This window comes from Glossina fuscipes, unplaced genomic scaffold (assembly GCF_014805625.2).
Source record: "Glossina fuscipes isolate IAEA_lab_2018 unplaced genomic scaffold, Yale_Gfus_2 115, whole genome shotgun sequence".
NCBI lineage: Eukaryota > Metazoa > Arthropoda > Insecta > Diptera > Glossinidae > Glossina > Glossina fuscipes.
In genome coordinates this window covers 221788-233787 of record NW_023998458.1, presented here as the reverse complement: position 1 = coordinate 233787, position 12000 = coordinate 221788, and the positions used below count along the sequence as shown (strand labels likewise).

The 12000-nt window shown below is 34.5% G+C and overlaps 1 protein-coding gene across 7 annotated transcripts in view; it reads left to right on the top strand.

Annotated features, from left to right (window-relative positions):
• LOC119640089 (Down syndrome cell adhesion molecule-like protein Dscam2) overlaps positions 1-12000 on the top strand; it is a 106890-nt gene that overhangs the window by 82263 nt on the left and 12627 nt on the right. For 6 of the 7 annotated variants that reach the window (XM_038037883.1, XM_038037879.1, XM_038037880.1 and 3 more), the window contains exons 21-25: positions 382-637; positions 1064-1207; positions 6579-6887; positions 7483-7638; positions 11051-11230. In XM_038037883.1, the coding sequence (XP_037893811.1) occupies positions 382-637; positions 1064-1207; positions 6579-6887; positions 7483-7638; positions 11051-11230 (1045 nt within the window). The remainder of the gene's footprint in view (positions 1-381; positions 638-1063; positions 1208-6578; positions 6888-7482; positions 7639-11050; positions 11231-12000) is intronic. The other variant, XM_038037881.1, reaches the window with a different exon arrangement.

Here is a 12000-nt window from a genome sequence, read left to right as displayed (position 1 = left end):
CGTTAATTTTCTGATCGATAAATGTAGCCATCACTGATCAAGAATATATTACGTCTGTTGCACGTTAGATGCTACAAATGGATTAATGTCATGCATAAACTTTTTTATGCGTGTTCTACTGACAACCCATCTGTATTTTTTTTTGCAAAAAGCAAAAATGCTTTGCAGAATTTGAATTATATTCGTCGTTCAATCTCAAATGAATTATTTATTAGCTACGCACATAGTTGAGAAATGAATTGAAATCTCTTTTATATGTACATTTATGTAGTGATAGTGTGTTGCCTTCAAAGAACCCATAATTTTTCGAATTGTTACATCTATGTAAGTGGAAGATTAATGCTTATGGTCTGCGTTTTACGCTTTGCAACTCTTTGACAGATACCGCCACGTGAATCCTGGAATGGTGAGCTCATTGGTTATACCGTCAATTGTACAGAAGAGAAGCAAAATATTAACTACATAAGTGTTGTAAATAATTCATTAAAATCGGTGATTGTGAGCGGCTGGGCCACAACCAAGGCCACCCTAAGAGGTTTACGGAAATACACTAGATATGCGGTCACTGTGCGTGCTTTAAACAGTTTCGGTTCAGGGCCATGGAGTGCGCCTATCTTTGGCACCACAGCTGAGGGTGGTAAGTTCATTTGAAATATATGTGTGTGCGCTATTGTGTATGTTTAGATTTATGTAAAGAAACGCTGAAGAGGCATTTGCTATGCGAAAATTTTTATTTAATCTCAACAAGCATTAAAAAATGCTTTTAACTTTATACGCCTATATACTTGTATAAAAGCATGTCCGAGTTTATGTGTGCGATTGCACTTATTTTTGATTACCTTTTAAAGTTTTACACACTTATTTATAACGACTGTAGTTGTGTTGTTTTTGTTGCCATTATTATTACTTATAAAATCTAAAAGCAACGCCATCATGTATTAATGTCTTCCTTCACACTAACGTTCTAATTTTTTATATATATTACAAAAAAAAAAAAAAGAAGCAAAAAAAAGAAAACTATATGAAATTTATTCGGTTTTCTCTTTCATTCTTTTATAAACAGTACCTGAGGCAGCGCCGCAACATGTCAACTGTACTGCATTATCATCTCAAAGTCTGAAAATATCCTGGCTGGAGCCACCACTGCAATTCCATGGTGGCATCATACAAGGGTATAAAATTTTATATCGTCCGATTGTGAATCAAAGTGAGTCTGTTTTTATTTCAATTCATTTTTATTTATTTTTTTTAAATTTTATTCATACATATTTTTTAATGCATTTTTCTACACATAACATATATGAGTGCACGTACCCTCGTCTTCCTTTTTTTTTTTGTTTTTTTTTCATATTATAAAAAAAGACGGGAAAACAAACAAATACACATAAGCAACTTTAAATTTTCTCTAAGGAAAACTTGTACCTAGCTTTCTCAGGTTGCTTGCCCCTTTGCGTTTGCTTTTCGTTTATTCTCCACGAACACATTTGTTTTTGAAACGTGTCTTGAATACCTTTTGCATAAGTCAAAGAGGTTATATATACATATATATTTGCGTTATATATGTATATGTATATATAGATATATGTTTGGGTGCATGGGCAATAAGATTTTGTTTATAGATTTCATATAATATTAAATTCTTTTCAATTTCATCAATGGGGAAAGCATATTCAAGAAGCTTAAAATATTAAGATTACATCAGAAACAAAATTTTTACGGCAGCCACGCTTTTCTTTAGCTGCTACTCAGCTTAAATTATACAAATAGACTGAACTCTGATCTCTCCTCATGTATGCGATGAATAGATATTTACTTATCAAACCATCGATAGATTGATTTTTGGGTTTATTTTTTTAATTTAAAGAGCGAGAAAGCCAATGTTTAAAAATGATTGGGTAGAATGCCTTTACAGTACTGATATTGACACAAGAAACAGAAAATTGCCCCTAAATGTAAAGACGACATGCCTTATGTTTATGTCACTTTTAGCAAAGAATTGTCATTAGTAGAATCCGTGAATCTCTTGAAATAAACCGTATTAGAGCCACAGATAGAGGATTTTGGAAGTTTACCTTCGGGGTTTCTGGGCGTAACGAAAGGTTACTTGTGACTTTTCATGTATACTTGGTTTACCGGCAAAATGCACAAATAGTTAAGAGGCAATGAAAAATGTTCGGCTGCAGCACTCCCACCGCATTCGTTTTGCAACAGTTCATTACGACACTATCTTTTTGAGGTTAAATATCACGCCCGCACGGAGACTAAATTATTTTAATGTCTTCTCAGTACGGTCTCTCCAGATATGGCTGCGGTCGTATCGTTTCTAGTTGTCGTCTTTATTTTCAAAAGCAGATGCTATACAGTTATGTTGTTTACAACGCTTTCCAATCCCCGAAACAGTTGTTATAGTTGATTGCCGGAAGGGCCTTTCAAAGCTTTCTGCGATTCAGCTTGCATTGATCCAGTTGCGTGAAAGTATTGCCCTCTGTGTGGTATTTTTAGTTTAGAAAATAGTCGGGTGTAACATGCGACTAAATCAGGTGAATGGCGTGTTTGTGGGACGATATGGATTGCATTTTTAACGGAGTGGGATGAAAGAATCAATGCTGCTTGAGATGGCGCATTGTCCTGCTGCAAAAATCAAGAGTTGTCTTTTCACAATTCCGGCCTCTTTCTACGAATAGCTTCCACTCAGATAATAGATATTACTCAGATAATAGTCTTTATTAACAGTTTGGTCTGGTGGAAGGAATTCATAGTGCGCAAAACCACGATAAACCAAGAAAACTCTTAACATTGTCTTGTATTTTAGGCGACTTTGCGTTCTTGGTTCAACTTTTGCCTGATATTCGCTCGATTGATCGGTTGTTTTCGGGCCACATGTCCATATGGAGACATTAAATAGAGATAGTCAGAAATCATCTCATCACACACATTATAAAAATTAAAGAAAACACTCTTTCTGTTGTAAAAAACAAAGCGCAGTTGAAACACAACTGACATATATGACGTGAAATTTGGTATAGATTTCTTTCACAGCGCTCTCAATGTAGAAAAAAATTATGTCTTTGGTATTCGATTTACCCGAGCAATTTAAATTGAATAGTGGTCATAGCTTGTGGATATCTTAATTGTTGAGATCCGCAGAATGTTCATCATAGACATTGCACAGTCGTACAGACGGGCATACATGCTAAGAATCTGAAGTGCTTTTCTCGATGCTGCAAACGTTTTGGCTGTATGCATATATCCCATTTTTCGGTGGTGAATGTAAAAATCGTCTCAATGATACCGCACGAATGAATTACGCACCATTTGGCACATTGCCATTAGCAATGATTTGGTTATGAAAATTGTTATTTCCTCAGCAACGATGGTCTGCGTAGGAAATGTATAACGTTGCGCCTTGATGATCGTTTGGCTTAATTGTTTTATTTTATACGAAGGGCGATTTAAGTTCTCAGGCAAAATACGTGGGAAAATGGTAAATACATCTTGCCTTCGAAGCCGAACATTAAATTTATTTGTTTACTTAATTAAATTCCGCTACAGAACAACTCATTAGTCGAACGTAAGCTACAAAATAATTTAAAATGTAGTATAAAGAAGAAAAAATCAATAAAAATAAACATGAGATCAACGTATAATATACAATAAAATTCATCTAAGACCTAAATTAAGATACTGGGATATACATTGTTGGATGAATATGTGCTCATTTATACATTATCAAGATAGAAACAAATGAGAAAACACCAAATACGAAGGAATATTTTGATTCAACTTACCGGCACATGTGTAAGATTCCAAAATGTTTAGTAGTTAGTTATGCAATATAGGGCTTTCCACCTTATTAGAGGACAAAACGAACGGATTAAGTAAGTGGTAATCATCGTTGAGCAGTTTATGCATTGACCGAAACGGACTAAACAACTCATAATAGGCCCGGCACTGTGGTAGTTGTAAGAGCACAAAATGTCCTGTGACCCCAGTGGGGAAGTGAATATCAATAAGTGCTAATATAGGCGGCGACTCCTTTTATTAGTTGACATTCTCAACATTTGATGGCTTTTCTCAAGGTTAGGCAAATCCAAGTTCTTGGTGAACAAACAGATGCGAGTGTGAACGAACTAAACTAAAACTAAATCGACTATAAAACAGTATAAATAGCACTTCATACACACTAAATACGTTTCAGGAAAATCCCTAAAAAAAAAAACAAATTTCAATAACTATTTTAACACTGAAATTACGGGCGTTTCGCATATATCTTCTATTTCCACCAAAAGGCATCAGTTTGATCCTCTATTTTTGTCGACTTGGCTCAGTCGTGAAAATGAAGTCGGAACCAGAAATTTGTCACAAACATTCCTTGATTGATCAAAATCCTATGTTGCGAACTGCCTACGTGCACACCCACCATAACTAAGAAACTATAACAATTTTGAAAAAAGAAACGGTAATTTTATTACATCGTCATCTAGAACTTTCGATCCCGGAAAATCTCCTAAGTGAATGCTTATCAAATCCATCAGCATCCTTAATTCAAAAACGGCCCCGAACACCCAATTTCAATTTATTTCTAATTTAGTTAGAATCGAATAAAAACATTACTAATACGTCTTAAAGTAAATGGGAAATAAATTCGAATTAAAATTTTATCGCAAATTATCGCTGCATTAATAAGCAGATCGGCTGCTGAATGTTTGGGCCGCAGATTTTGAGAATTATCTTTATGGGATCGAAAGTTGTAGACAAAGATATGGAAAAAATTTCCTCCTTTTCCCGAGATTGTTTCTATTTCTTCCTGAAAGCATATCGCGTCAAATTTTTAACCTCATATTCTTAAGAGATCAAGAAATGTCTTTGCCAAATTTCAGTTCCCCTTTTTTTTCTCACAACTGTGGCAAGTCGATAAAATAGGGCACCAAAATGATCCCTTTGGTGAAAATTAGGTATATGTCATCGTCAGCTAGAACACTAGACCACACAGTAATAAGTAAGAAAATCAAATGCAGTCGCAACCAAATCTTGTACGTCCGCCACCATTTACCTCAGAAAAAGAAAAAATTTTCATGCATAACATGAATTGAGCGCAGTTGATTTCTTCTATTTTTAAAATAAAAATTTTTGCCGTAAAGGCATGTAGGCGTTATAGGCGGTTTTTTGAAAATTCCAAATTCTTTTGTGAATTTTTAGGCCAAAAGGCCAAGCGTTTGGATACTTTATCAGGTTTTTGAAATTTGTTTATGCGAGAAAAAGTAATTAAATTTTGATACACTATAATATTGAGTAGGCATGGTCAACTTTTTCCGTGTTTTTCCACAAATGCTACAGCATCGCCCATAGAAAACGCGTTCAAGTTTTTACACATTTATTTGCTATAGTTTATGAATAATGAGCAAAAAACCAATTTTCCATTCGCTTAGAAAAGCAGAGGTGTTCTCAGTTTACGATATGCTGTGGGCATGTCCTTCGATTGATTTGGCCCATTTTCAATAACAAACTGCGTGCAAGAACTTTCAATGTTTCTGCCAAATTTTGTACAAGACTATGTATACCTAGAGGGGACGTTGCAAACGTTTCGACAAAATGAATATAGCGCTCATCCTTGATGGGGGGACGGGTATAAAAAGGGGTTGTAAGTGTTTAAAGATCTTCTCACATAAATAAAAGTCTTCAAATAATCTTGGAACGTGACATGCTTCGTAAACGTTTTTCTGAAGATCGAAAATTAAATAGTATCGAAATTACAAATCGTGCAAAAAGGAATCGAGTCTATTTTTCTTGTGTCATGGCTAGTATGAAAATCGTGTAGGGATGGAAGTAAATCGATCTATTGCGGAGGTGCTAAGGAAGAAACGACAAGTTACTTCCTCGAATATTCTTTTAGCTGAATCGATTTCGAACTTCGTTCCGATTAAAAATTACTTTATAGGAGATCTCTTATCCACTTCAAGATTTCGCAGAATAGTACAATTTTAACATCAGCTTCTTATATAAACGGCGGCAGATGAACGAACTATAGGTTTTCTATATATTTTACAATAGGAAATTGCAAAATAGTCGGCATTCGCAAACTTTTCCTAGTAAGCATTTCTTATTTTCCTAGTTCAATCGAGTTGAGAAGCCAAGCCACGTAGCACATGAATTGCAAAATGATAGATAAACTTTTCTTAATGGTCGCATCGTCCTTTTATGTTCAAATCGGAGTCAAATCCCCACTCGCACTTATTTACCTCTTGAGGACTCTTAGATTGGTCAAAACAATTTAAAAATGCAGTGCCTTTCTTCTGGGTCTTTTAAATTGAACGTTAAAATTGCTACACTAATACGTATATTTTACACATATATGCCTGCAGTTGAGAATGATTATAGATTCTCATTTAATATGCCGCTAAGCACACCAAGTAATCAGATAACAAAGCGTATGTGTAATGACGTAGTGATATTATATTAGATTCACGTATAAAGAATTGCAACTAAATTTTTTTTTTTTTTTTATACAAACATACATATATATATACATATATATTAACTCTTACATTCTTTTGCCCGTTTTCCTTTAACGTTTACAGTTGATTTTCCAGCTAAAATGGAAGTGAAGCGCACTTCAAATTTGGAAACTTATTTGCACACATTGCATAAGGCTACCAACTACTCGTTGCGCGTGTTGGCATACACGGCCACTGGCGATGGTGTAGCCAGTCAAGCGTTATATTGCCAAACCGAAGATGATGTACCGGATGCGCCAGCCTCAATTAAAGCAGCTGCTCTAACAGCAGACTCTATTCTAATATCATGGCTACCACCAAGAAATCGTAATGGCATCATAACTCACTATACCGTGTATTCTCGTGAAGCGGGACGGAAAGGGCCGGCCAAATGTAAGTGTGTGGGTATGGGCAGGCAGAAGTGAACAATGAAAAAAAAAAAAAAAAAAAAAGAAAGAAAAAAAAAAAAAATAAATTAAAAAATATGTGCCCCCCCCCTTCCCCCCACCCAAAAAAAAATAAAAAAAGAAAAGGAAGAAGTCAAGTTGAAAAAGTTTCCGTTTTTTTTCTTTTTGTTTCGCATTCCGTTTGTCTGCTTTTATCGTAAAGTCGTGAAAGGTGCATCAGTATCTAAATTTGAAAAGTTTTTTCTTGCGATATTTTTTTTTTCTTTAGCTTAGTTTTATTGCTGAAGTTTTTGCTTAAACGTTCAACGGGTTTTGGCTTTGCTAAGGATAAAGTTTTCTATTCGACTATTATTTCAAATTTCAATTTAATACCGTTGGACGAAATGACACATAAGAATTTTTTCATTTTTTTTTTCTTCTTCTTTAATAAGCTTAATTAGTGTTTAATTGTTAGCTAACCTGCATGCTGTGTGTGGCTGTGTGGAGACAATTGTGGACTTTTTTCTATTATAATCTTTTTTTTCACGTTGCTTATTTTGTTTTTTTTTTTTTGTTGCTTTTTTTTTTCTTTATTCATTTAGCTTATATGGTGCGAGTTGATGAGAACGGTTATCCGGTCACCTATGAAGCGCGAGGCTTGGCCGAAAATCAAATGTATGAGTTTTGGGTATCAGCCTCAACATCGGTGGGCGAAGGTGAACCAACTTCTGTGGTTGCTCAAGCCACAAATACACGCGGTAAGTGAACGATACGACGAACAATTCAATTTAATTCAATTGAAAAACATTTGAACAATGCAATTTTATTTAATGTCTGAAATTCAACATACATGCTAGTGCATACATACATATTTACGTGTGAATGAATTGTTTGCATTTGTTTACATTCTTACATAAAGGGTGTCTCAATATGACTTGGGAGATACATTTTATGCCATAATTCAGGTAATTCTTTCTTCGCTTGAAAAGAAATGATAGGATCACGTTCGGAATGTGTTTGAGCGCCGTTATATGCTTTCAAGTCCAAGCTTTCCCGCAAAATATACCAAAAGTCTCGTGCAGAAAAGGCATAATTAATGAAACCTCGTATGCCATTCAAATATTGTCCATGCTTCAGTTACTCTATCCTATCGAAATAATAGGATTATAAACTATATTCAACGGTTCTAGTTTTTTGATTTCACTTTCAATTGTTCATTTATCGGCATGATTTCTGCAATGAAATTATTGGCGGGATAAGGCGTCACGTGTCCAACCTCGGTAGTATAAGAAGAACCGAAAATTGGGCGACTTCTTTCTTACACCAAAAAATTCGATAGATCTTAGTGTTATGTCTATCCAATTTTATTATCGACGGACTTCTCCGAGATATACATGAAATATTGACAATGTTCGGTTTACCTTTTTTCATCTCCCTCTCTCTCTCACAGAAATAAATTGGAGGGCGTGTCAGCTAAAAGATGATAAATGTTTTTTGTAATGAATGCAAGTTTTTCCTTCCGGTAAGACATTTATTCTTACTCTTCCGTATAACACCACGTATGGGAGACGATATCGAATTCATTAGTTGTTTTTGGCGACACAGTTTATTTGATATAAAAAACTCTCTGTTACATTTATCTGACTGCGGTGGATTATGTTCTTCTCACTATAATTATTTATATCATGCTGTAATTTATACAGATTTAATTAATTACTGCAATTACTGCAAAAACTCTTGTTTTTCACATGCATGTGTGTGTATGTGTACATAGTTTATTCTGAATAGTTTTTCAGTTTGTGGAATGCTTTGGCGGAATCAGTTAGTAAAAGGTTACATTTTCTTCAAAACTTTAATTTTTACACTAGCAGCAGTAGCGAGAGGACGAGTGGAGTCAAATTTTTGTATTTTGAATGGACAAAGTTTCGGATGCTCCATAAAATATATGCAATTTTGACCAGCGTAACCAGATCGAATAACAGATTCAATTTAGTTATATAGTTTGCCTCGCTAATTCATCGTCCGTTCAAGTCACGATTACGATACCAAAACTTTGACCAGGAAACAAACCTGGTTTGAAAGTTTTTCAAATTGAAATTGAAAGCCACAATTACTTTAAAATTTTACATAGTAATTAATTCGGTGTATGTCTTTAGCTCTTGCTTTGCAAGGTTATCTTCTAAGCACGTGTTACAGATCAATTTATGTACGCTGTCCCAAAATTTACGCGAGATAAATAGAAAATAGAGGATTTTTTTAACTGTAACTTTTTTATTGAATCGCAAAGTACATATGTGTACATTTTGTGTGGAATATCATATTGCGCAAATCGCCTCCACCGTTTCTCTTCTCGGAATTCTTAGCCCCGAAACGCGAGAGTACCCGATTAGGTACCTCATACAGTTGTCTTATTCAGCTATTGAATTGTTTCACGGGGTATATGGCATGCGGCACCGGCTTGTTGAAATCGCATGCCCTTCATCCAATTTAGGCAGAAAGAACTAAGCTATCATTGCGCAATCTTGAGCCTCAGTAACAGTGATTGGTTGACCAGCCTCATTTTCGAAGAGATATGTCCAAACTCCCATTATTCTTTATATATATTTCAGCAATGAAACTGTCATCTGTTTTTTAGTTGCCACTTAAAAATTTTTTTTTAGTCTTTAAATTATTAATAATAAAATAATAATAACAATTTTATAATTATTATTATTAAGAAAAATATTTATGAAAAATACCAATATCAAAAAAATCAATGGCAACATCGGACACAATCTCGCAGGTCGCGGTTGTTTGAAGACTATGAAGAGCGTAAAAGACGCAAAATTTGAGCCCTAAAAAAATTTGTCTATATGTCTACATCTAGGGCAGCGTAAAAGATATTTTAGAAGTATTGATTTTCACACTATTCGTGAATATTTGAAGGAAAAAGTTCAATCTTCGACCAGAGAAGAGTCCGCGTTTTTTTGATTAATAAAACCAATTTGAAGTTTTTTCGAAAATGTTCATCGTAATTGTCTGGATAATGTTACTTTGAAGATATTCTGAAAAATTATAATAAACAGGATAAAAGTTACCGAACCGTCTTAAATAATCGTGTTTCGAAAGAAATGTTTCTTAAATTTCAAGTAGTTGCATGCCGCCATATGACTATATTTGAAAAATCAAATTTTTAAAGTTCTTAACATTTTGCCACGCCTACAATCATTTTTTATATGGCCCTTAATTATTTAATAAGCTTTTCCAGTCCATAACAAAAATTGATTTTCCGAAAATTTTACAGTTGGTTTCTTTCTCCATTTAAGAAAGATTTTTTAACTTCCTTTATTTTTAAACTAAGCATTATGATTAGGAATATAATTTGGTAACCACAAAATGTCAAAACCTAAGTAGGATTTTTTATTTTTACTTATAGGAGTCATATGATTTCAAACCGAATTACAGACCTTGTTTATCCCAATCTATAAGATTATGTAGACTTTTGGATATATTGCGAATATAAATTGAATAAACGCAGTAAACTATTAAAATTATTTTATTAATTTTTATTATAAAAAGTATTTTACTATAAAATATTTTCAAGTAATTTTTCCGACAAAATATGTATAACAGTATTATTGACAAATCAAGTTCATTCTACTATAGCAGATAGCGGTAAAGTTGGGTGAAAAATCGTTAGTAGAACTAATTTTTAAATTGGTACCTAAACATCCACATATACGGTTGAAAAACGGTCGCAATCGGTTTTTTGGCAAGTCCACAATTATAGAAACAGTAAAGTGGACGTGCAATTGACATATATCGACACAAACCCGCCAAATTGACGGTTGAAGTAAATCTAGTTTTGCCACGATAGTGTTGTAGTATCCTTAGAGAAGTCGAGTACGCTTCGCTTTCAAAAAATAACGCGAGAAAAAATTCTGATCGAAACTACTTTTTCCCAAAGGCGGTGGATAGGAACGGTTCAATATGACGAAACTAGAGAGTAAATTATCCATTTTCGAATGAAAGATCGACCTCAACATTTCGTTATGAAAGACGCTGGATTTTATAGAAGCGGAAGTTTATCTACCCCTTCTTCATTTATAGTATTTGAATTTGCTCCCCCTTTTTTATTTTGAATAGTTGACTTTCCTACTAAGTGTTGTTACGTTTTCTCATTTTGTTTAGCACCCGCGCGCATTGCTTCTTTTAGCCAAGTGGTAAGAAAGGCTGTTGGCACCAGCCTTGTATTGGAGTGCTTGGCGGTGGGTAATCCGACACCAAGAGCCAGATGGTTAACAAGAGATCGACCGGTAACATTTAGTCCATTTTATGAAGTGACAACAGATGGAAATTTGAAAATTCATCGTAAGTAAACCAAGATCAGACCTTGCATGTATAACTTTGTATAAATTTGCATATTGCGTCTTGTAATATTCCGAATATAATACAATTTTTTTGGAAGTTTATTTCTTAGCACTTTCTTTGTCATGTGTACCGTTTCCAGTGCACGTTAAAATGCCAAGTTAAATTTTTCAAATGTTAGAATTTGCAACCTAATTGTTAGTAACATTGCTTTACACTAAGTTAAAATGTTAATTCCAATCTTTGAGCCGCATACCAGTAACAGTACACGAGGCGTAGTGGTTGGTTGCCAGTGAATATCCCGGTCATTAGTTAGCTTTTCTGCTTCGCAGTTTGAATACTTGTTTTTGCGAAAAATATGTATTTTTTCTCTTAAACGCAGGGGAACTACTTATTCATATTTGCGTAGCGAGTACCAAAACTGGTACACGCGGCATGGAGGTGGATGGAAGTCGTTTTCAGTTTGGCAAAGAACGTGTTGACATTATCTGAGAAACATTAAAGCGGCGAACGGCTTATCATTAAAAGCTCTACTTCACCCTACAGTTATCCACATGACTCCTCTTCAAAATAAGGCGTTCTATGAGAATTGGTCGAAGAAGTGGTCCGAATCGAACTATTTTCAATAGCGTTCGCTCTTGGTCCAAAACATATTAATGTACAAGATTTCATTAGAATAACTGAAAAGTTGTGACTTGTAGGCTAAATACAGGAACACAAGACAAACCGGCGAACAAACAAGTTTAAAATTATTTTCTAAATCGATGGGTATA